Genomic DNA, 25711 nt, shown 5'->3' on the forward strand with positions numbered 1-25711 from the left:
TGGACATCGACCCCACTGTAAAAAAGAAAAGAAAACTAGTAAAAAGGGTGTCTTTTTGACCCATGACAACAATCGTCATCAAAGTCGTGTGCCTTTTCTTGCATTATCACCGGGCGTCCGGCACTTCCCTGTCACGAATGGCGTGCGCGTTACCAGCGTGACACAGCATTCTTGATTAGAAAGTGGCGAGCGCCGAGTTTTCATGGAAGGGAACGCAAGCACGCCAGATGACGCTTAATGTTGTGGGACGAAAAGACTTTCTTTTATTCGCTCTTTCTGTAGAAGAAAAAAAAAACAGTAGAGAAGGAAAGGCAGGGAAGTTAACCATTTTAGGACAACCGATTTGCTACCCTACACATGACAACAAGAAGGGGGATTGAAAGATGGAGAGGAAAGAGAGAGAAAGACAGCACATAACCAGCACACACACAGTCAATCACACTGCAGTCCGCCATTTTAGCGTGGTTATCGACATCAATGTCACGGCCGCTTTCCCAAGTCCGTTTCTTTTAAAAATTGAAGTAGCGACTTCATCGCCTTCAGCTGCGATGTCCTCTGTCGACGACATGGAAGAATGGTTTCAACAGACATTGATCTATAGTCAAGGTGCGCTAGAGTGGACGCCAGGGACTGTCTCTAAACATTATATCCCGGACAGTCGTACAGAATATGCCGTAGCGTCTCCTCGCAACGACAGGCATCGCAAAGAGCGTTGTCGGCCATTCCAATGCGAAATGAGAGTGCGAGATGCGCCCGTTGGGCTGTGCACCGCGTGTGTATGCGAGGGGGCAAACGCGACAGAGAGTGGTTAACGCCAGAGTCTGTCGCAACAAATGCTCAACGACACGGAGAAAATGAACGAATGGCCCACCGTCGCTAATGGTCTCCACCCACTACAACCCTTCGTGGCCCCTAAAACGATCACGCGTGCCGCCGCCGTGCGACGACCGTACTCGTCGTTCCGTCCCGGCAGCCACGTCGACGCTGGATCTGTTGGAGTACGAGCACGCTGCAGGGTCCCCCTTCCGGCGGCGGCAACATGACCGCTCGCAGTCCGGCGGGATACCCCGCGGCACGGGGGAGGCACGGGTTCACCCAGGACGGTTTCGACACCGAATTCGCCCAGCATAGGCCTGCCGCGAAAGGACCGCTCGTGCCTCGACTCCGACACGCGCTGGGACGCAAGTGGAAGCGGAGAGGCGCCAAGTCCCGGCTTCTGGGGTGCTTCCCCATAGCGTCCTGGTTGCGTCACTACGACATCAGGCACGACCTGTTACCCGACGTGCTCACGGGCATCACGTTGGCCATCTTTCACGTGCCTCAGAGTGAGTTGTCCTCTTTATTCAATGTTTACACCGGCTTAACAACACCATGAACTGCATGTGAAGTTGTGGGCCTTCTCAGTAAACCTCAAAAGGCATCCAGAATAAGGGCTACCACATTGCTCACCTGTGATCGCTGTTCGTACGACGTTGTCTGTATGGAAAAGCTTCACGTTATGATTAGTATCCCGTGCTGAGCCGGCTAGTCTTCCTTCTCTGGAAGACGCAATTGACTCTCTTTGTCGGAGTCCCAGCATTCGGTGCACTGCAGCGAGTGCGTAATAATTTCTGTGGTTTTATAAGTGAAAACCACGACATGATCATGAGGAACGCAGTAGTGGAGGGCTACGGATATTTCGACCACTTGAGGTTCTTAGACTTGAACTTAAATCTAAGAAAGTTGGTGAGACACATACGTTTCGCAGCATGCGCTTAAGTAGCTTTCTAAAGAGTTGTGAGTGTTCTTGATTAAGGTTGCCCTCGTGCTGGCGTGTGATGCCTGAAACGCCATACAAGTCACGTCCCGAAGGGTAGTTGCAGAAATTAACGCTGGGAAGCATGAGTGGCATTAAGCTAAATTTCACGGAACCACTCGGCGTGATGTGCTTCGTCTTGAGCTCGAGCCTCACTTTCTTTGCTACTGGGCTGAAGCGTTGTTTCAAGTGACCGGAAGCGTACTGTGCCCCGGGTAGCTCTCACTGTAGAATGACTTCCTGTACTGCGTACGATTCATGGGTACGCCTCCCAACGAAAGCTTCATGGGTGAGAATCCTACCTGTCGCTAGGATTTAAATTTTGCAGTCCCGCGTGCGCATCTCAGTTTAGATAGAAAGGATGCGACAGCATCGTTCTAAATTTAGGCAGTATCAGCACTAACCTACCGATACGTCAAGTCGACGTATCGACTCGTGAACGACGCACGCTTTGTTCCACCACAAAAAAAGCTCGATTTTTTTTTTCAATTTTTCTGCCCATGGAAGTGTGGGCTTCAGGCTTAGCCACCACACTGTCCCTATTACAGGAGCCTCCAGCGATTGTTTAATTTCACTTTGTTCCTATCAGAGCCATTCAAGCGGTATAGACAGGAGTGGGTTATATATATATTTTTAATTCGTGTATAGAAGCAGATGTTCCACAAGATTACCAATGATTGCATGACTTGACCTTCAAATTGAAGGAAGCAGTCTGTGTTCCCTCCCCGTAGCCTCTCTCTTTACTGGACGTGGTGCGCCCATACCTTTAATTTAATTGTGGAGAATGTGTATTGCAGTCTCATGGAGAGTCAAAGGAGAGCTGCATTGTGGTTTCAAATATGTGTGTACAACGGTTTAGGCACCGTACCTTGTAAACACTCGGCAATCAGCCCTTATATTGATTACACGAGGTCTTACGGCTGGTATCGTAAACAGCTCGGCTACACCGTGCAAAAGAAAAAGTTATTTACAATTCACACAAAAGACGTTTCAATAGCGTCCTGCTTGACAAAATCCGTGTCTTGTGATTATGTGAACCGAAATTCTTGCCACAGCATGAGCAGTCCTAATTTATTTTTTTCATCAAATGTAATTACTTATTCATAACGTCATCAATAAAGCAAATCTACCCCCTAGCTGCTGCCACATTAAAGTTTTCCATGCGGCTTTTAGAAAAATAGCTTCTGGGAACCACTGCCGCATTGTTTAGTTTTCAAAATCTTGTCAGTGCTCCTTTATTTCATTCATGAAACGGTACTTGCAACTGTATCGCAGAAATTTGTGAGACCACCAGCTTCCGACGTGCGACACTTGATCAATAACAACGAAATCAATAATTCGTCATTGCATCGTAGCACTTCGTGGGTCGAGCAGCATTTTCGCGCGTGAGCGCAATAATTTGCGACTGCGTCGTAACACTTCAGAAGACCTCACCCTCCATTCCACTCCCCCCCCCATTAATTAGCTGCTTTCCGTATGTCAAATCATGTCAATGAATTATTCACGAATTCGTAGTAGCACTTTACGAAGCTAGCGACCTGATTTGATTTGATTTGATTTTATTTTATTGATTCATCACAATACATGTGATCGGAGGCGAAGGGAAAAGCCATTTGAATGGCTTGAGGGAGTCCTTCGCCCCCGTACAAAGACAGCAGCTCAGTTACAAGCATGTTCTTGACACTGTTAACACAAAAATTTGTAATGAGTCATGTTCAGCAACATATTAATGGAAACGAACCACCAAAATATACATCGATTGTTAGTTACCCTTTACAGAACGTCCTGCATTTTCATACATCCTGTTTAGATCTGCGTGATGGACCAACACAACACTTCATCACTACTATAGTATTGCATTAGTGACAGCTTAAGTGTTTATTTATATAAATAAACACTTCTGTGAACACACCTTGAGTTGGTTGTTCACCGTCACAAGGCCGACACAGTGCCGACACACAAACACAGAGTAGTGCCTCGTGTTCTTTGCGTCTGTATTCGTGAAGCGTGCGCTGTTTTTTGAGCGAAAGCCTTAGATGCCTCGTCAAGCGCGAATAGTGAACATCGGCGTCGGCAGTGTCGGCGGCGTAAGCGTCAACACAAGTAGCTCGTAACCAGCACTGAAAGTTGGGCGAGCTGGTACGCGGGATCATCTTCCGCGCTCGTCTATCCCTTATTTCTTTATGTCCTGTCCTGCTGCGCAGTTTTTTAGGAGATGGTCAACACGAGTGATGTAAAATATCATTATCACTTCATGACGTCACCCTACTGCGTCATCATTATGTTAAAGGTCGGCAAATTTTGTGACGTCATCACATGCATCATCGCTTTGTCAAAGGTGGGCCGATCCCGGAGGCACTTCAAAACCACGTAAGTTGAAAAAAAAAAAACCTTCCAGCGCATCCAATCCCGGAGGCAGTGCAAAACCACGCTCAGGGCAGAAATCTTTCGGGAGTGGGGAGGGGGGTTGATCACTGCAATCGACAGAGAAAAAAAAAGAGAAGACGGCTTTCGAGTTCGAGTCTTCTTAGGCAAATGCGTAAGGCACCGTCTGTTGACTTGCGACTTCAGTGAATCATACCGCTTCCCCGATAAACATTTTCATTCGTAATGGTTCCGTACCACCTTGTACCTGGAACCAGCAGCTTCCTGCGCACAGCCATGTCCTTCCCGCTCTTCTATGGCGACCAGCATTAGCGGCGCTGTCGTCGGCCTTGAACGTTCGAACTGCTCAATACCGACGGATTCGACTGACTGCCTCTCTCCGATAACCTCCCACTGCTCGTGTCGCGCGGTCGACGTTGCGTCAGACAACGCTCGACTGACGCTTCGGGAAAGAGACGGGTGAGAAGGACGCTGTAGCTCGTACACGCACCTTACGGACCAAACTGCGAAGCGTAGTACAGTGCCATCGCTTTGCGCTTGAGCCCGCGGACAACAATAGGAGCGGGTCGATAAATGTTGTCCGGCGTATCGAAAACTGGGCTGTCATAAGCTTCAGCGCTTAATAGAAAAAAAAGAAAAAGATCAAGGCCAGTTCCACGCCAAGTGAAAGCTATGCGAACAGCGGAGCATTGGTTCGCCTGTGTTTCTCTTGTGTTTATCTTGGGTTTATTTGCTCTCTTCTGCGCTTTTCTGTTATTTTCGTGTGATTATGTGATATTTTATATCATTTTCTGTTCTTTTCTTGTGATTATCTCATTTGTTTTGCGATTATCTATTTTCATTTCTGTGGTCTCCTTTCTACTCTTCTTTTACTGTTCTTTTCTTGTGATAAGCTGATCTGTATTGCGATAATCAATTTTTCTGTTCTATGGTCTCCTTTCTACTGTTTTGCTACTGTTTGCTGCTCCGAGCGCGGTACTTTCAACTCCCGGCGCTGGCGTTTCGCCTCCGCTTCTCTCTTCCGTAGATCTGTGTCTAACTCCCGACGCTGGCGTATCGCTGTGGCTTCGCTGGCTCGGACAGACGCATTAGCCCTTCGGCCACACTTGCGTTCATGGGCAAGCAAGCGCTGGCGTTCCAAATGTGCAGCCCGGTCGGATTATGTGTATCAAACGTTGGACCTGCGTGATGCCAACTGGAGACATGAGATGACGGCAGTGCGGTCCCTTAAACGGCTCTGCAGTTAAAAAACCAGGCGGAACTAACTCCTTTTCTTTTCTGTTCGTGGGAGTACACCGCTGAACCGAGAATTTTTTTAAAAACAACATTACTGTTATAGCTCCATATAGCCTACATTACCTGACCTTAGCCAATTCTACCAAAACTTACCATAATCATTTAGCCAACGTATCGCACAATTTCACGACATTCTATAGCAGTCAACAAACAATACACAACGTAGCAATCATACCATGCTCCACTCTTGGCACTTTCATGATCTCTGTTACATTCAGTACGTATTTTCATGTTTTGGTCGCATCTATACACAAGTTCCGACGGGGATTTAAACCTGCGCTGAAGTGACGTCACTTGAATACTCCCTATAAGTCACATTGCACTGACTCCACCGAGGCTGTCATTGTGTTGTTGTATAGACAAGGCACGGAAAACCTGCGTTAGTAGGTATTCTTGCTCATTTTGTTTATTGATAGCGCAATGCCCACTGGGAATTTTGGCTGTGTAAGTTGCTATAATATACTGGCTGCAATGTTCACAAAACGAAGGAAATATAGATGCAAATAACAGCATAAAGTAAACAAAAAAAGATTAAAACTATTTCAAGGCATTATGTTCGAAACACAGCGACGACGTGATATCATGACGTCATCTTTCAGCACCCTTGCACTCAACAAACAAGGACGAAAGAAAACAGCACACACGGACGAGCCCAATCTAACACTAATTTGTGTTTAGCATTTAGCTAGCATTTTTGTTTAAACATCGAAACCAAACCGCGAGGGAATCCTTCAATTACTGTATTAAATAAAGCGAGTCCGCTCCAGTCATCATATCTTTAACCATGGTTCATCTCAGTTGTTTGGTAGATGCGCATTGATGTATTCTGTTATCGTGGACTTGCTGATCCGTGGCTTTGTGATCACAAGTGGTTGTTATATGCGTAGATGATGTGTTCTTTGACGAGATCGCGCAGATCATGCTGGGTCCTTAAGCAAATATATTTTTAAAAATGATAATAACTGTCGGGTTTAAAGGGACCGACAACCAATTTTCATGGTACGTATTTTCTTCAGCGCAGCGGAAAGCTCACCGGTCAGAGTGCCTAATCACGGAATGGTAACGTGGAAAACGCCACGAAACATTTGTAATCAAATTTTTTCCACCTGCGGCGAATATGAAGTCATTATACGCACGAGGCAACATGTGCTGCAGACAGTGAGCGCGGGAGCGATTCGTGTTCGAGCGCGGTGAGTTACTGCGTATGCGTGCACTTCACGCGCATGCGCCGCGGCTCGACATGGTCCAGTGGCGGCCGAGGCAGAGCCGCTTCTCACCGTGCAGCTCCTTTTACCTCGTAAGCAGCACAGAATTGAGTGGGGCTGGATAATAATATACATACTCTAACTTCGAGGACTAATTATGTCACGCATGACAGCATTAGACTACGTACAGCAAAGCGATCGTCTTCATAATCCAGCTTCAAGGCTCTTCCGCTAGGCTGCGCGACATCAATGACTTCCAATAAGCATTGACCTCTCTCTCTTCTCCCTGCACCACGTCAGCGATCCTACGAGCTGAAGCCAGGAGCTCGTGTTTATTCAGCGACACTTCAAGGCTGAACTCTGGACTTCGGACGCCTCTTTAGAACTTCATCCACATCCGGTGGGACCACCGCCCCTCCAAGGAGAAGAACAGGAACCCACCAACCTGCTTCTTGGGGGCCTTTGGCAGGTTCGGTCGACACCTGCTCCACAGGAACTCCGTGCCGGCCCCGGCCAGCTTCCTATGGTCTTTCAGTAGCTTGAATTCAGTAGACCCGCCCCCTTCCAACTGAAGCATACAAGTTCCAGCCAGTCCTGTAGCAGGCGAAAGTGTCTCCAGAGCTCACTTCTGAGAATCTTCGCCATCCGTTTCCAGTGACCTTCTGAGCAACTCAGAAAGCCGAAATGTCCGGAAACACTGGGAGGGCACACATTCTTCCTTAGGCAGTAGCCCAGGAATCTCGCCTCTAACGTCGTAGCAGTGATGGAGCTGGTACACAAAGCGCATTGCTCCTCGAAGGAAAGTTGACATAGAACAGAGCACCATGCAGAAGAAATGAACTCAAGAAGCGTACGAGGTGGGGCTAGTTGGTGAGACATGGAAAACATGAAGCTACGCCTACATACAAGACACAAGAAGAAAGAAGTGGACGGGACCAGCGTAGACTAACAAATGATCTATTTAGATGACGCCTCTTTCCCACAACAGCAAAGCGCATGCGCACCATCAAACATAACCGTACATCCGTGTATGACAACTTAACAAACGACAAATTCAACTTCTTTCTTGTATAGGTGTAACGAAGCTTCACTGATACACTTGTCAGGCCTGTATCGTATAATATGCATGTCTTCGATTGTTTCCCGTGCCTTTCTGTCTCTTGTACGGCCGATGATCTTTGTACGCTTCATTCAAATATTTCGTGTGGGCGGACTAAAAGCGATCTGCTGGACAGCGCGTAAGTTTGATATCACTAACTGCACATTTTAGGAAAATGCCGAGTTCGAGAAAATTTCATTCCTAACCCGCGTGTCCATGATAGCGTGATGTTTCTTTCGTTGGGGCGTTCTGCAGGCTGACGAACGCTGGAAAGAACATGAATGACGTCATGCCGATCCACTCCAAAACAGCGTTCCGAGGGTGGCCGCTACCTATAAAACTTGAAATTATACTTGAACGACGCCATGCCGATTCAGTCCGAAAACAGCCTTCCGGGGACGGCTGCTACCCATAATAAAACTGAACGCTTACTTTAGGAGGGAGAATTGCGCCATGCGAAAGAAAGAAACAAAGAAAGGAAGAAGGAAAGAAAGAAACAAAGAAAGCAAGAGAGAAAGAAAGAAACAAACAAACAAAAAGAAGAAAGAATGGAAAGAAAAAAGAACGAAAGAAAGAAAAAACAAACAAAGAAAGGAAGAAAGGAAGGAACAAAGAAAGAACGAAACAAAGGAAGGAAGAAAGGAAGAGTGAAACAAAGAAACAAAGGCAGACATGCTCACGCCAAGCTTCGCTTGCAAACATTTCCCCGATAGGGGATGAGCTCCTGAATATTTTTTTTCGTAATTCAATACAGACGTAAGCCTTTGGTGTGTTCAGGTATAAGACGCGTGTCCCAGGTGACGAGTTCACGTATCCAGAGTAGTTGTTTAATTCAAACAAACTATAACATTCGTAAATCATTTGACATCTCTTGTAAAACCTGTGACAGCTGAAGTGTTCTTTATATTTCTAGGATATTGCTACGAGGGCTTTATTGAGCGTTATGTACTCCTTTGGTATTCATGTGGGCTCGAGATTAGAGTCACTGGAAAATTTTCAGAGTATCGCATCTGTTTTCCGCGCGCCGCCGCCGACGCGAGTGGCTTACTCGCATCACGTGACCTCTCGCCGCCATATCCCTTCCAAGCGCTTTGGGTGCAGGCGCCTTCAATGCAGAGCGTGGCCGGACATTTAGCAGTACCACGGTCCCCAGAAGTACTTCGTCGCTTTTTTAAACGCGTCATGCTGATGACAGAGAGTAGCTCACCAGTAACCGAACGTTGCTGGTGAGCTACTCCGGGAATTTCGTATATTTTTGCATTCCGTGTGGGAAACGTTAACGTCAAAGAGCGTCGTTGTACGTGGCTGCATAGTAGGCCGCGAAATGAATTCGCCCCCCTCGAAGAACACGCCTTTCTGCAGTGAACTACAAAACCTTTGCTGGAAAAGCTCTCATGCAACAGGATACTTCACCTTTTCGGTTCGCTATGTTCAGCGATATTGAAAACTGCATACTACATACCTTTCTATTTGCTCGGCTGTGTATATCTCGATCTTTTGAACAGATTGTGCATGCATTTCGAGTTATAAGCGTGTCACGTACGAGGACGAAATTGAAGACTTATTAAAATAATAGCTGTTTACTGTATACCTTGAAGGCAATTGTCGCATGATCATTTGCCACTGCTCAAAACTGAAGCGTGGAACTCTGTTGATAAACTTGGTATAAGGCAATGTTATTAAGCGTATTTTATTTTTTTTAAATGTTGACTATGCTGCATTGCGCCGATCGTCTATACCCTTACAATACTGTTTAGTGGGTGAGAAATGATCACAGCAAAAAAAAAAAAATCGGCTTATCCTCCCACGCATTGAGGGAATCGATTTCATGCGAGCCCTAGACCTATATACATACCGTGTTGCAGTAGCATGCGCGTTAAAAATTTTCGGGATGTGCTATTTCTGATCAAAATATCATAAAGCACTGCGCCGAGGAAGTTTTAACAAGAGTGCATTACGAAAAACATATATAAGTTGAAATTAAAAGCAATGCAGAAACCGAGCCCCAGCTGTTTAGCGCTGGCCACGCCAAAAAAAAAAAAAAAGAAACTTTGTCGGAACACAGCAAAATATTTGCAAATGCTCTGCAACGTTGGGAATATTAAGGAGACAAAAAATAAGAAATGAAACAACTGAGTAGTGACGTCAATCATTTTTAATGGCCTATTTTCTACGTATCTGTTAGGAAATGACAACGTATTCGCAAAATAAGACGCACCTTACCTACCGCACGCCGATTCGCCCGTGCGTTTGGCTGCGTGCGTTCCGAACCGAGACAAATACTTCACGCACAACTTCCACTTACCGTACACACACCACTTCTATTACAGATAACACCCAGATGAACAGCAAGCACAGTGCGCAAGTAAGATATGCGTCAGCGATCAGTCGAAGGACGCAATGCTGAATGTTCTCGATGTTCGATAATGTTCTCGAATGCGCTATGAAGTGAACCTGAACACCGACTGCAAATCTAGCGCAAACAGTCAACATTCACCAAGTGTCGAAGTAAATGGCATCTCGCACGGTCATTACGCTAACGCAACTATACAGCTCCGGACCTTGCGAACATACCCGGCCGTGAAACGAAAAGAGACCGATGAAGCCACGAAGAGAGTTCGCGAGCACATGGCAACATTCGCCGCACGTTTCATTAGCCACACCGCTTACCGCGCAGTCGATTCATGACTGTCGATGACTCGAAATCATTTCTAATATCCTTTTGAAGAAACACACACACACATATTGCAGTTACACCGAGCGTAACACGGCACCGAGGCGAAAAGATCGGTCACTTCTCAACACACGCTACCAACGCGCCGGACGGTCCGGAAGGGAAATGGCCGCCGCCGCTCAATGTTGCCCGCGTGCACCCTACCTTTGCGGTACTCTGAAATTTTCCAGTGACTCTACTCGAGATGTTTGAGTGGCGCCCTCTCGCGTGTGACGTCAGAGAGAAGACTCGGGCGCCGCTCTTCGCGGCGGCCAGTCTCTCCTGTTCGAGTTATTGAAACATTAGCGGGCAAGTTCATAAAGCAATTTGTACTGAAAGTTCAAGCAGCATGCCCAGCGAAATCGAGCGGAGTTGCCATCAGGAGCACGTTCAGTATCGATTACTCCTGGTGTCGTCTGCTAGCCATCAATGTGTACATATGTATGTATGGCGACGATATCTTTTCGCGACTGTTCTATGGCCATGACGCACTTAAAATTACTTTCCAGCCCGTTTTCGATCACTGTCTTCAGTGTTCGGGCTTCGGCTTCGAGCCTGCGTTAAAGCACAATATACGTATACCTCATGCTGCGCGTGTTCGGTTGCCAAGCCTGCTCCTTTGGTTCAGTTACTTTGTTCGGAGATTCAAACGCATTACAAACGACGCGTGATGTCATTCAAATAAATTAAGTGGGCGTTACAGGCCCTTTGATTAAATCTATGTTTTCAGCAGCTGCCGTGTAGGCGCGTCGTAAGTACTTGAAATTCAAACAAGAAATAAAAAGGTTGAGAGCACGTTTCAAAAGGGGATGCACAACGGTGATATAAAATATTGGTAGGTTGTGCGCAGTTTTTTTTTTTGCAGCATATGTTAATTCTTATGTTAATAAATCAATGTTTGCTGACTCGTTCACGATAGTTTGAAAGTACATGAATAGAATTAGTGGAGTCCTACTTTCGCATCGAAAGTCGTAATAAGATGTATTTACAATACATCTTATTACAATACATCTCGCGCCTTTAGCCCTCAGCCCTTTGGTTTTCTGTAAGAAAACTATGAAACGTGTGAATAAAAAAAAAATAGAGTAAATCACTCTCAACGGTCGACTCCTGATAGGGCGTGATGCGGTCACTGTACCTAAAGGACTCACAGGGTCCATTATGCATTTGCTTAAGATGACTCAAATGCAAAAGCCATCTTCTTTTTCTTCAGTCGATGTATTGTCCCTTTCCCGCCCCCCTACGAATGCTTTCTGAACGTACCATGGTTTCGCACTGCCTCCAGGATCGGAGGCATTGCGAGCTTTCTACACATCACCTGGTTTTGCACTGCCTCCGTGAACGACCCACCGATCATGGAGGTAACGGAAGCCGACTATGTCATGTGATAGCGTCATCATGTGACGTGAGGTTATTACGTCACAAATTTTGGCGGTCTGTGATGTCGTGAGGACGTCATAAGGTGACGTCATCATGTGATGATTTTTTGCATACTCGTGTTGACGCTGTCGACTCGGGACGCCGACGGTCAATTTTCGCGTTTGATCAGGAATCCAAGGCTTTCACCTTAAGCAAGGTGTGAGAGCGGGCTAGTTGGTATTCCATAATACTAAAACTTTAGCGCAAAAAGAGCACGGCGGACAAAGAAACGACGAAGATGTCTTCGTCGTTTCTTTGTCCGCCGTGCTCTTTTTGCGCTAAAGTTTTAGTTTCACCTTAAAATATTCAATCTTATTACAGCATGGTAAAAAATAGCAACAGCCAGTCAAAATGGCCAAAGGAATGGTGCGAAAGAGCTGTCTTTCTCCTCTTCCTGAGCAGATTCGGCAATTTTTCCTACTGTATACCAAGCTGTACTGTCGGTGACGCGGAGCGCGTTCCCCAAGCATTAGGAACCGTATAATGCGTGCCGTCCTGTCATCACCATCGACAGGCAGGCACACCCGATTAGGCAGCACTGCGCAATCGAAAGCATGAATGTGGCTCACGAGCGGCCAACCGCAGGAGCGTATCTATCTCTAATCATAAAGGTTCAAACTGTACCACGCGCACCGCTGCTGGCGTTTCATTCGGAGCCGATAGTAGTTGTAACAAGTTTTAATCTGCATCAAACTCGCCCAATCTACTCTAGCCGTCCGCAATAACCCGGTGGTCGATGAACTTATCCATTTTATTTTGTCAGCAAACGGTTTTCTGTGCACAGATCCACATGACTATAATTAAAATTGGAGCGTGAATTTTCGTTCAACTCAAGTCTGTAATAACGCTAACTTTTGCGAATAAGCCGTGAAACTGATCGCCCTTCGCTCCCAAAGCAGCGTAGACTCTCTTTAACTCTCTTGGCGGGACGTTCGCGCTTTCACGTAAGCTATTTCAACGCCATCCAACCCTATGAGTGAAGCTAGGAACTCGGGGACATGATCCTGACCGCGATGGCTCTGTGTATATAGAAGATACGTCAAATGTTAACGTGTCTTGACCTCCTGTATTGCCAGCAGCCATCCAAAGAACTATCATTATAAGAAAATACCGCTAGTAGTCGAGGAACGCCATTCGACGCGAGCGAACTAGCTGTTCTAGCCAGAGCCAAGCAGGCGACAAAATCCGAATCCCCGCCTTTGCGTCACCGGAGCGCCGTTCGCAGCGCCGCCATCGGTGGCGCGCGCGAGGCGAATTGAAACTGCAAATGGTAGTCTAAATCGTTTACATTTTGGTCTAAACACTGCTTGTTTACCTCTTTTCAACTTTTAAGTCCGCAGCACTTTGGGGCAGTGGCGTAGGCAGAAATTTGTTTGTTTCGGAGGGGGGGGGGGGTCACGGGCACCGTGTGCTACCCCCTGGCTGCACTATTGCTTTAGGGGCCCGGCCTGTCGTCCATCCGCTGTCTCATGTCGCATGGTCACGCAGTGGTCAATACAGGCCTAAAACAAGGCTAACAATCCTCAAAACCAGTGCAAAATAAGATAACAAGGTCTCAAATAATATGAACTACAGAAATGAGCAAGAATTAATCGCAACAACATACATAAGGTCGCGAAAAACGCTTCTGAAACAGGTGGCTGATACCCCCGCCGCGCGAGAGAGGGCGCCACCACCTCGGCAAGCGCTCGAATGCCGAGGCGGTGGGAAGCGCGCAATCCACCTTTTATTTTCCTGGGCTGCCGTCTGCTGTTGTGGTCAGCACGTCCGATCTGAAACTCTATTTGGCCGAACTTGTGGCCGGGAAACTGAAAGTCAAACTACAGTAATACACTGATAGCGGCGAACAGAGCGTCGACCGTCGATTAACTGACAAGCGGTGAAGCTCGTCGGCATTTATACATGTGCCGTCGAATATTCCAGCGTTATCGCTTGTTGTCGCGCAAGCTCCAGAATAAGCTCGAGTGTTCGCGTCTTGCGCGCAATCTTAACAAAAAAATTTGCAGTGGCTTAGCTCGGCTATGCCAGAATATACGTAGCGTTAGCAAAGGTTCAGCTGATTATTCTGAGCTTTCCAGATTGTCTAGGATTAGCTCGATTGTCATGCTTACTGCTGCTCCAATGACACACATTCGGCCACATCGTTCAGAACCGGTAGACCTGGCGGCATGGCCGGGTAACGATACCCATTGGTAACGCTAAAGAGCGGAATGTTCTGCTTAACGAGAAAGTTCTTGCACGTTGTACAAACCCGCGCCACGGTTTCACCCCACTCAGGCGCCGCCACTAAACTCAACGTTTCACGCATGGCACTATTTAGCGGCGTCAAATCTTTCATGTGACATAGTCTTTCACACACGTCGCACACGTATCCAAACGGATTGTTTACGAAGTCCGTCTCGAAGGTCCGAGTCGCACTGGCGCTTTCGCTAAATTTCACAGTATAGGCAGTCGATCGGCGAGCCTTGACGTCATCGACGACATCTTGTTGTTGCTGCTGCAGAGGTAGTCGGGCACGTCGCTCAGCATCCTGGCGACGCCGCTTTGCTAGACGTTCCTCCCTTTCCTCCAGTGTCTCCGCAACACGTTTAGCCTTCCTCTGTTCATTCTTCGTACGCTGAACCTCTAATTGCCAGGCAACTACTTCGGGATCCGATGACATAAGCTTCTCGGCTCTTGTGCGCCGTTGAGCAGCATTTGCGCTCTCCTCCATGGCGTTACCCACCTGCAAATGCCAGTCAGAGGCGCTATCAAGCGGCACCAGCGCATTGTCAGACGGCGACTGCACAGCGAAGGCGAATAGCTGCGCGCCGCCATGGCTACGACGTCACCCCTCTCGAATGCGCAGAGCAGCAGCGGCGAGTCGCGCACGCCGGCGCCAGTCTGCCCGGCCAGCCCGGCTACGACGCCACTCCTCCCGCTCTCCGCCACCAGCAGCGGCGAGCCGCGCGCGGCGGTGGCGGAGTGCGCATAAGATGCCGGCTCCGCACTCATCCTCGCGCATGCGCAGCACGGCTCATGATGACCCACGCGAAATCGGCTCCGGCTAGGCAAGTGTAGCTAACGCTACAAAACGATCTACAATAATCGCAAAGCTTCTCGAACAATGAGGCGCGGTTTGCGCTGAGCGTTGGTGACAGTCTTTGTGGGCGAAAACCGAATACAGCAAAAAGTGATAAGAAGTAACGCACGTGGCACTATAATTGTCATCGCAATAATTACTCTTTCACAATACCAAAATCACCACGCTTGCCGTGAGAAGACGCTTGCTAAGCGAGAAAACGCGCAAAAACAAAATGCGGGTGGTGACGTCACCATTAAGTTCCCGCACCAACCGCCGTGACGTCATCGATTTTGACTCCGTCTACTAGGGCCTACGTAGTTCCTAATCGGTAAATATTAAGTACATTGTTCTCTGAGGGGGCTGTAGACTAAGCATACCAAGTTTCAGAAACTGACCTGGAGCCAGTTTGTATACTAAATACGAATAAAACATTTTGCAATCCGTGACTTCACGTGCGGAAATGTCGTCGCGAAATTGAAAAATGAAACTCTTATTATGATTTTCTTTCTATTAATGAACCTGTGGTGGTGAAATTAACTCTACAGTATAATTTATCAGTTTAAACTAATTCATTGTTTCACGTTGTCTCTACAAATTATACATTCGGGGGCCAGACCTCTCGCAAGACACAGCAAGCCACACTGTGAAAGACACGCATTAAATCGCCTTGACGTTCGCAGTCAAGTGCATTGCTCCTAACCCCCTGAACTCCCTGCAGCTCAAGGGGTGTTCCAAGACCTCCGGGATCAGCGCACCTGTGACCAAGCGACGGTGCGATGCAATGACTTCATGTCACGTAACGGGATGACGTCACATCGTGACGTCATCATTAGCGTAGGTCACGCGGGTTTTTTGTACCACTTCATTCGCCTGCCGTATTTCGCTCAAGATGCCACTCAACGAGACGTTTAGGGCTTTCTCCTGATAAGAATACGACAACGCTACGCAGACCTTATACAGGCTAACAAAAAAAAAAAGCGCGGACAGCTCCATTGCTCGAACACTGTCGAAACAGCGAAGCTGATTCCACTCCCCCTCCCCCTCGTCAGGCTCACCCTCATCCATACTTGTGCGCTTCTCATTAGTTCATCCTCTTCACCGAATCTCGCGCCCTTGCCCAACTTGGCGCGGCGCAGCCCTGCTTCTGTTCCACTCTCGCCACGCCGCTGGACCCCGTGACGAGCGCTACGCCAACGAAAACCCTGCATAAAAGCAGCTTCGCTGGTAAAACATTGCGTACTTTAAACCTCTATCTAATGATTCACATTTCTGCTACGTTATGCCTATTGACTATGTGACGTCACACTTGCACGTCACGGACACAGCTTCTAAGCGTAGCCGTGCAACAACATGGCGGCTATGATGACGTCAACGCATTGTTATCCCCGCTCCGGTTGACCCTCTTCACTCGTAGAGTTTCCTAAAATTAACTAGAGGGGACTCTTGCTGCGATTGTTAGCCACCATGGGAATGATGGGAGTACACGGATTTGCCTAGTCTACGTACTTGCGGGCTTCGAGCGCACTGTGGCTCTGTTTATTGCTGTGTTTTGGTTTTCTTTCGGATAAAAGAATGGATTGTTGCGAACTTCGTGACCGGATTTGAATTGTTGAGCCCAAAAAGGTTAAAGTGGTGAAGTGGAACTGCTGACTTTTGCTGAACTGCGTTTTGCGACAAAGCGGATGCAGGCAATGCGAAGCCAAACGGAGCCGAAAGAACGAAGTTTAGACAAATCCGTGGACTACCCATCATTCCCATGCTAGCTGAAGCGCTATGCGTTGCAGCTCACATAGACACTAGCGCCAGAGTTCCCTTTAGCAAGTATTGTAGGAAACTCTATGTATTCACTGTCGCAAAGACGTCTTCACAGTGTTATTGGTTTCTTTGCCGTAGTAAGGACAGGAACGACGCATGATTTAGCAATAAGATTCGCGTGGCGTCACCAACTCAACTTCCTACCGCACTGTTACGACACGGCCGCTTCAACGACGCAAGCGCAAGTCATCCGTATACGCTTCACGTGACGTTCGCACGTGGCGTCGCGCGCGTGAGTTCCTGTAGCGGAGGAGAAATGGCGCGCTTTACACGCATGGCCGGTCAACACGTTACTTCCTCGTGCGTAGCGCCTTCCCTCCGCAGGCCGTGCCGGCACGCCGAATAACACAAATAGACGCATACAAACAGCAAGTCCCTTCACGAATAGGACGCGAACCTTAAGGCGAACTAGGCTACATAAACACAAAATGCGATCGGCCTGTGAGCATGCTTTCAGTGTCACTGCTTTACAGCGAAATTCCTTTTGTGAATCGTTTCATGACATGGCAAAATATTGTACAGTAGCCGCAGAAAAAGATCAGCGCAAATGATCTGCGGCCCGAGGGGCGCAATCACGACATGCGGTTTGCTAGTTCCCGAGCGTGGCGATCCAGCGAGAGAGCCAAGCACGGTTCATCTTTCCAAGAGGGGGTCGCCGGCAGGAAAGGACTCATTCGAAAGCCCACTCTTCGAAAGCTCAGTCAGCAAATCACTGGTCGACACTGAGACGAAACAGACAGCTGGTTGCAACGTCAGCTAAGACAAGAAATGTAATAGTGAATGATAATAATTGCTGGAGTTTAACGTCCCAAAACCACGATATCATTATGAGGGACGCCGTAGTGGAGGGCCGCGGACATTTCGACCACCTGGGATTCTTTAACCTACACCTACGTCTAAGTACACGGGACTCGAGTACTTTCACCTCAATCGAAAATGCGGCCACCGTGGCCAGGATTCGATCCCGCGACCTTCGGCTCAGCAGTCGAGCCCCATAACCGCTAGACCACCATGGCGAGTAGAAATGAAGAACAGGTTCTTGAGCACAGTCACGGTAGTGCATCATCCTGCCGTAATGTAACGCATAAGATATCATCTAACAGGGATACTATTCTGGACATTGTGAAATTCCGCCATATTATCAAATTCTACCATTGGTCGACTCTGAATAGCAGAGAGGGCTGCTACGGCCTGTCTGGCTTAAAGTGCTGTCAATACGACAGCTGACAAGATGGCGGATTTTGACAGTGTCCAGATGGGTCGCTTTCTGCCGGGCCACACCCGCTTGGGAAAGTGGACTCTGCTTCGCACTATCGCTTCCTCTTGTTTCACCTCCGCTTGTTTTATATACCAGCATATTTGGTATACACTAGGTTGATACGTTCATTTCAATTTACCTTGCCATAATATGATATTGCTTGCAATTTCTGGGTTAGTTTGGTAAGCAAGTATATTAATTCAGTCTAAGCTCTTTACATATAGACATATCAAGTGAAGCACGCTTTAGAAAAAAAGATGCTTCAATGGTTTATTGGAATAGAAGACTGTTAATAGTCTATACTTGCTACAGCGTTCATTTTTTCCCAGGTTTCGGCTACTCCCTGCTGGCGGAGGTGTCGCCGATCTACGGCCTATACACGTCACTATTTCCCATGCTCATGTACGCAGTCTTCGGCTCCTCCAGGCATGCCTCCATAGGTGAGAGACTCGACTGGCTAGAATAACACATGTCGAGCGAGTTGGTTGTTCATCGTAAGGCAAGAACAGCGTACACTTTACGAGGACGAGGCACAGACACGTGGCACAACGCCTGCGCCTCGTGTTCCTTATCTGTCCGTCTTCGTAAAGTGTGTGCTGTTTTTGACTTATGCCGCTTAACTAGACCAATGAAAACCTTGAGCATATGTAAGAAGAGAAATAAAGGCATGGACGACTGTGAATCGATGAGCGCGTTCCGTTCTGCTTGCTATGAAAATAAAATAGGCTGGTAAGAGTGATGAAAATTTTCAATATGATGATGAGTACGCATCAACCATCTTGCGTGCGCGCGCGTGTGCGCGTGTGTATAGGTGTGTGAGAGCAAGGGAGAAAGAGAGCGTGTGTGTGTGTGTGTGTGTGTGTGTGTGTGTGTGTGTGTGTGTGTGTGTGTGTGTGTGTGTGTGTGTGTGTGTGTGTGTGTGTGTGTGTGTCAGGTGCCACCTTTCGTATGTCATCTCACTGTCGCATGGACTGTACTGTCATTAAACGTCCGTCATGGCATCAAGGTTCGGTAACGAAACACTGCGTCATCTAATTTATCATTTTCTTGCAAAACGCGTGGATGCGTGCTCCTCTTTAAAGGAACAGCTAACGTTTATAAACACGCAGGTCGGTAAAAAGAGAGAGAGCTGAAAGATAGGCATCTGACTAGCACTGGCAAGGGGAGGGGGGGGGGGGTTCAAACTACAACACCCGCCCTCCCGCCCCAAAATTTTTCAATTTTGCATATGTATGTACACGCAACACACAAACGCGCTCACGAACGTACATGCAGTGTGGTTGAACCCCCCCCCCCCCAAAAAAAAAAAAAAAAAAAAGAAACATTTCTGGCTATGCTACTGGACTCTAGCTATCTTTATCTATACCTTGTTGAGTCAAGGTGATTAAGGTCAGTTATAAAAATATTGGGCATAACAGGAGCGTCAGTCAACCGCCAGCGTATCCTTTTGTGAGAGAAGTTGCTTAAGATCAAACATTTGATGGAACATGATCGTTTCCTTTTTCTCTTTTTTTTTCGCATTTCACTCCATAACTACGAGCAAGCCCTGCCCGCTTGTAGTGTTGAATATTTTGTATTTATCAGCAATCATTGAATAGGCACGGTTGCTGGAGCCAAGGTTTCGACAAGACGACTTGTCTTGTCTTGGCTGCAGCAAAGCTGGCTTCAGCGACATTCCCTTTTCGACGATTTCTCAAGCTTCGAGCCTCCTTAACCTGTACTTGTGTGTTGTTTGAAGTGCTGTATATGCGACATTTGGCTTATTTTCTCTGTACACATGTTGTTTTTCTTGAACAAAATCATTTTAGGGTGAGCGCTGTTCAGTCAATTTTTCTTTCGTTGTAGTTCTCTGAGTTGTTTTTCGACGACCTGTCATAATATCGACGCATCTCCTGTATTTAATGATACTCCTCGATTTTGTCTCTTACAGGTGCGTTCGCCGTAGTCTCCATCATGACGGGCAACCTCGTCGAAGAAAACAAGCATGAGTACACAGCGGCTGAGGTTGCCACGACATTATCATTTCTTGTGGGCCTTTATCAGGTAAAGCAAGGCTACTGCTATAGGCGTGCGCACAGGGGGGGGGGGGGCGCCCCCCTACTAACCTAAGAGGGGGGAGGCGCCAAATCTGCCCCATACATTGACTTAGTAGGGGGGGGGGCGCTGCGATGAACCTTCGCCCCCTCCCTGATGGGGAACGCTGCGCACGCCTATGGCTGTTGCTTTATATTATCTTACTTATCAATTGCTGCGGACGTGAACTGAAAAAAGGGTGAACATTACTGTACACAGGATAACAATTCATAACTGTACAAGAGCACAACACGGAGAAACACAAACAATTAAATTGAATAAATCGCGAGGTTTAGACGCGAGAACCCCGATATTTACACGCGTACTAGTTTTTAACAGCGGACCTGTTTAAGCTGGCCGTTGGTCCGTGGAGCGTGAACAGAAATGATCATCATCAAGAACCGGCACGCGCTCTTTTCGACCTCTTCTTTCTGTCCTTCCTCTTCTCCATCTTCTGCTTCGCTCACAGAACACTGCACCAATTTGTCCGAGCTGGCATGCAATAACTCTGATAGACGAGAGAACGAGTTCAAAGAGAGAGAAATAGAGCGAGAAATAAAGCAATACAGAAAAGTTCTTGGCGAGGCGGGATTCGAACCCGTGTACCCACGACCCGAAGGCGAGCATCGTAAAAACTCGGCTATCCAGGCACGCTAGAGAGCATAGCATAGCCTTGTACAGTATAGTATGTCGAGGGGATGGGAAAGAAAAGTGGGGTGAGGATGAGAGATGTGAGTGTGAGGAAGAGGGAAAAGAGGAGGGGAGAGAGTAAAGCATAGCATAGGAAGAATTAGAGAGGCAGAAAGAAAGAACGAGAGAACCAAAGAAAGTGAGAGAAAGAAATAGAAAGAAAGAAAGAAAGAGGAAGCAAGCGAGAAAGAGAGAGAGAAAGAAAGGGAAGAAATAGAAAGAAAGGTAGAAAGAGCAAGGGAGAGAAACAGATAGAGAGAGAGAAAGAAAGAAAGGAAGAGAAACAAGGCAGGCTGCCCAGCTCCGCACTTTCTTCAGGCTTGGCACCACTAGTTTGAAGCTGCCGTAATTCTTTAGTTTCAGTACTACCGGGTTTCGCCCGCTAGAACTGTTAACACGTATTATATCATTCGTTGCAATCCGCTCCTGCATGCATCGGAGAATTCCCAAATGTTTTCGATTGTTCTGATCAAATTACGCGCATGACGTGAACAGTGCAGTACGTTATGGAACAAACGTGAGCACCAGAGATTATATTGCAATGCTCCTTAATTGTGCTTGTCCTTGCGTTCATGTTCCTTGCGCTTGTGCGCTGATTTAAACGGTTAAGTACACATATATGCCTCAGAGCCAACTAGGCATAAGGCTTACACGCTACCTGAAGGCTCACAGAAGGAGTTCGCGCTTCAAATGGTTTGTCCTTCGTGGTTCCGGGCCTTCTGCATGTGGTCTATTCACTGCGCAGCTGCTGTTCGGCATGCTTCGGCTGGGCAGCCTGAGCGTCTTCCTTTCGGAGCAGCTTGTCAGCGGCTTCACAGCCGGCGTGTCTGTGCACATCGGCTCCAGCCAGCTACCAGGACTGTTTGGCATCAACGTGCCCGTCTACTCTGGCCCATTCCACCTCATCAAGGTGATGCACCACCCATTCATTGAATTCGATACTGACAGAAGGCAACGGGTTCCGGGTTCGATCCCCGGACCAGGACGAATTTTTCGGCAACTATAGCCTGTCATTCTAAGCTTGTAAAGCGCAGCATTGTCAACCTCTGCTTGCTTAGTGTGTTCAAGAAATCCTGTCCCCACCGTGTAGCGCATAGTTTTAGCAAGCAGATCAACCGCCTGGATGAGGCAGGCTATCCAGAAGCTGTATTGGTTTCTGTGGCTGAAGCAATCTTGAGAAAATCGCGAACCCGCCGAGTGGACGAATGCCAACTCATCCAAAAGAGAAGGCAGCTGTGATACCGTATGTTCATCGCGTGTCTCATAACCTGAAAAAGATTGCGCAGCGAGCAGATATAAAGGGGGTCTTCTCTGCCCCTTTGAAACTGTCTAGATTTTGCAGAATGACAAATCCTTGCCTCCGGAATGCACCAGCCTGTACCGTTAACCACGAAAGAAAGTATGTCGCATGCCAAAGTGGGAGTGCTCTATGATATTCCGCTGTCGAGTGACAAAAGGTACGTGGGCCAAACTGAGCAATGCTTAAATGATAGGCTAAGACAGCATTGCAATAATGTAAGGAATAGCAGAGAGGGTCACGTGGCAATCCATTGCCGAGATTGCATGTGTTCACCGGATTTTCGCGCCTCTTCTGTGATCGCCAGGAGTCGAGATAAGTGGAATAGATTAATAATTGAGGCAAAAAAGAAAGATTGTTGAATCAGGTGATTCCTGCGTGAGTGTGGCCTCCATTTCTTTATCACAGAAAGAGCTGTATTTGCTGAATGCGACTGCGGAGCGATAAGTGACAGCACTGTCTGTATAAATAGCACCGATGTTTTTCCCGGAATAAACTTTGTTGGAAGTGGAGCCCTGTGCGTGTGTCTCTCTCTTGTCCGTCATCGTCTTCGCGCCTTTTACCTCGGATCAAGAAGCTTTCTTTCTGAGATATACGCATGGATTTCTTCGAGTGGCTTCGTGCTACAAACGTGTGGCTGTCAGTTTCCCCTTTTTAACCCTCCCGCAACCTTGCGGAATTCCGAAGAACTACATTGCGACTACCAGCTATATTTAGCCCTATGATCACCCCGCAACAGACCCTTTAATACGTGGTGCATTTTTTGTCAACGCCATATTTTCATAAATTTGTACTACGCTCTTCCGCAACGACTCATTCTAAAGATCTCTATTGTGTGCCAACTTCTTGCATCTTGCTTATCAACTGCTAGTTCTTTACCGATCTTTCTTTTTTTTTCTTGCTCATTTTTCAGGGCTACATCGAGTTCTTCCGCCGCATAGCAGAGACTCATCTGCCGACGCTAGCGCTCTCTGTAACGAGCTTTATCATCATGCTTCTAATCAAGATCTTGGCCGACCCATTGCTGCTCAAGAAGATAGGCATCCCTTTCCCCATCGAAATGGTTGTTGTGAGTGCACTCTTTCCGAAACCCTCTAGCTGTCATTTCGCGACAAGCCATCATAAGCTGCTCAAACGGTGCTGGAGTGATACTTCGAGCACAATCAAATTCCACCATGTTGAGTGATTCAGTAGCATCCTAATGCGTCGTCCATGACGACCTATAAAGCTATGGTGCGTACGCACTCAATATGACTTGCTACACGGCAGCGCGTGGCCTCACGAGCTCAAAGATTGCGCATGGCTTCAAGTTGCCCTTATTTCCGCAATTAAATGATACTTTCTTGTTAGAGATCATCCCCAAGCGACAGAACATCGTTTAGTTGAGGAAATGAAGGCTATTGGAAGCCATGAGCAATCGTAGAGCTCGTGAGACCACGCGCTGCAGTGTATCAAGTCATATTGAGCGCGACTGTACGTTGCGTTCGTAACGGCGTTGCGTCCGTAGGTATTCCGTAAGTGTCCACTAAATAAACTGTTCATTTCAGCGTGGGCTGATTGGATAGAGATTGATGACGGGGTTCACTACTATAGTGCCGTCCCGCTCGCTCTCAAATTTAGCCAATCAGAGCGTCGTGAAGTGGTGAGCCCACCTACAGTCGACATTTACAGAATACCCCTCCTGCGCTGAGCTGTCCCATAGCCGAGTGCGTAGCACTCTAATTCAGCACTGATTTTAGGCGGGCCATTTGGTACATAGTGCGCGGTTGTTCATCGTTCGTCCTTTATTCTAAAAGCATCTTTTCGGGGCAGCTTACCGCTCTCTCGTAGTAGGTGTGTGTCGTCAACCATTTTAGACGCGAAGCAGCTTTTGCTCGGGGCTGTGTTCGTCCTTCCAATGGCGACCGTCCGCTCGGGAACCATGTGTGCTGGCACGCGCTAGCGCGTTCGGGCCTATGTAAGACGCTGTGGCCTCTCCCCCTTAGAACCATCTGTGCTGGCACGCGCTAGCGCGTTCGGGCCTGTGTAAGGGGCTGTGGGACGCTGTGGCCTCTCCCCCTTACACTCTCTCAGTAATCATGTGATGGCGTCAGGGAACGAGATTGTGCAGACGCGCGATGAACCAACGCGATGTATGCTAGTCAGAACGCGCTGGCCCGCGCCAGCGCGTTCGGGCCTGTGTAAGGGGCTGGGTAAGACGCTGTGGCCTTTCCCCCGTACACTCTCTCAGTAATCACGTGATGGCGTCGGGGGACGATATTCCGCAGACGCGCGATGAAGCCACGTGCTCCCGCGTGGCGTGGCGATGAACCCGCATGGCGTGCTCCAAGAGTTCTGGACGAGTAACAGCAATAGCCACTGCAGTGAATTCATGGTGTGCTCCACTTGCAAGGACGCTTTAACATCGGGCAAGGCGCCCGTGATGAACGGAACTTTAAGTCGACCCATGCGCTGCTTCGCACCCCACATGGTTCCCTTTAGTGGGAGATAGTGTAATTTTTCTATACGCTCACGTATTACAAACAGTCACTATAGCCATTCCCTGCAGGCCCGTAGCCAGGGGGGGGGGGGAGCGCCTAGGGGCCCGGCACCCCCGCCTCGAAATTTTGGCGAAGTAGGTGTTTTTACCAAACATAAATAATAAAAATAGGTGCTTTTCTCAAATAGTATGAGTTTTCAGCAAGTCCCCCCCCCCCCCCCCCCCCCCGAAAAAAGTTCCTGGCTACGGGCCTGATTCTCGGGACAGTATTCTGCCCGTTTCAGCACGCTCTAGTTGGCTAAATCATTAGAGCGAGCGTGCTGGCACCAGCAGTGAACCCCGGCTTTGATCTTTATCCAATCAATGCACGCTGAAACGAATACTCAGTTGGAGCGGTCACAAAGGAAAGTTTATTGAACCTGTGCACGCAAGCGCATGAGACGTTTATAAACTAAATACTTATAAATTGCGTCAGTGCGTCTTACACAAACGCTAGACGCAATTTTATACAGACTGGAGTAATACACTGTACGCTACCAAGCAACTATACAACAACAAGCATATTAACTAAGCATCTTACTTCTCAAGGTGATGGGTAAAAATAAAGCAAAGAAAAGTGTAGGGGGAATGCTCAGTTGGAGCGGTAAGTAGGTTACAAAACCATACAAGTTACAATGTCATTCAAGAGTACAAAACACTCCACCTTTTCTTAGTATTGCTTAATATTTAGAACTGTTTAACAACTGAAATTTAGTGCTAAGTAAAGCAAAAACGCTATGTATATTACTTCAATGCAAGGGGCACGTCACTTATATCCGAACACGTCATGACCTTGTACCTATAGGCACGATAAATGGTAAACTAAACGGGAAAAAAAGGTAACATTCATAAAAAGTTTCACATACGGTTCAAGCACTTAGTTGAGATAAAACGAAGACAATGCTGCATTTTTAATTAAGTCGAAAGCTTAGACCTCTACTTTTCAAGGTCACGCTTGAGCTAAAGAAAAAAAAACAGTTTCGCATAAGGACGAAGCAATGAATGCGATAGCAAGAAATTGTAATTTCATACGAAGTAAGGCTAAGAGCTCTTTTGGATCCAATCTCGCGTAACTCAACAAAAC

General features: G+C 47.5%; 1 protein-coding gene across 1 annotated transcript in view; it reads left to right on the forward strand.

Annotated features, from left to right (window-relative positions):
- Positions 1-936: 936 nt before the first annotated feature.
- The window catches only part of LOC119403150 (solute carrier family 26 member 6-like), a 34821-nt gene continuing 10046 nt past the window's right edge, over positions 937-25711 (forward strand). Inside the window, exons 1-5 of the mRNA XM_049418195.1 lie at positions 937-1325; positions 18379-18489; positions 19980-20092; positions 21558-21722; positions 23023-23178. Coding sequence (XP_049274152.1) covers positions 1040-1325; positions 18379-18489; positions 19980-20092; positions 21558-21722; positions 23023-23178 — 831 coding nt within the window. The 5' untranslated portion in view covers positions 937-1039. The remainder of the gene's footprint in view (positions 1326-18378; positions 18490-19979; positions 20093-21557; positions 21723-23022; positions 23179-25711) is intronic.

The sequence above is a fragment of the Rhipicephalus sanguineus genome, chromosome 8 (genome assembly GCF_013339695.2).
Source record: "Rhipicephalus sanguineus isolate Rsan-2018 chromosome 8, BIME_Rsan_1.4, whole genome shotgun sequence".
Lineage (NCBI taxonomy): Eukaryota > Metazoa > Arthropoda > Arachnida > Ixodida > Ixodidae > Rhipicephalus > Rhipicephalus sanguineus.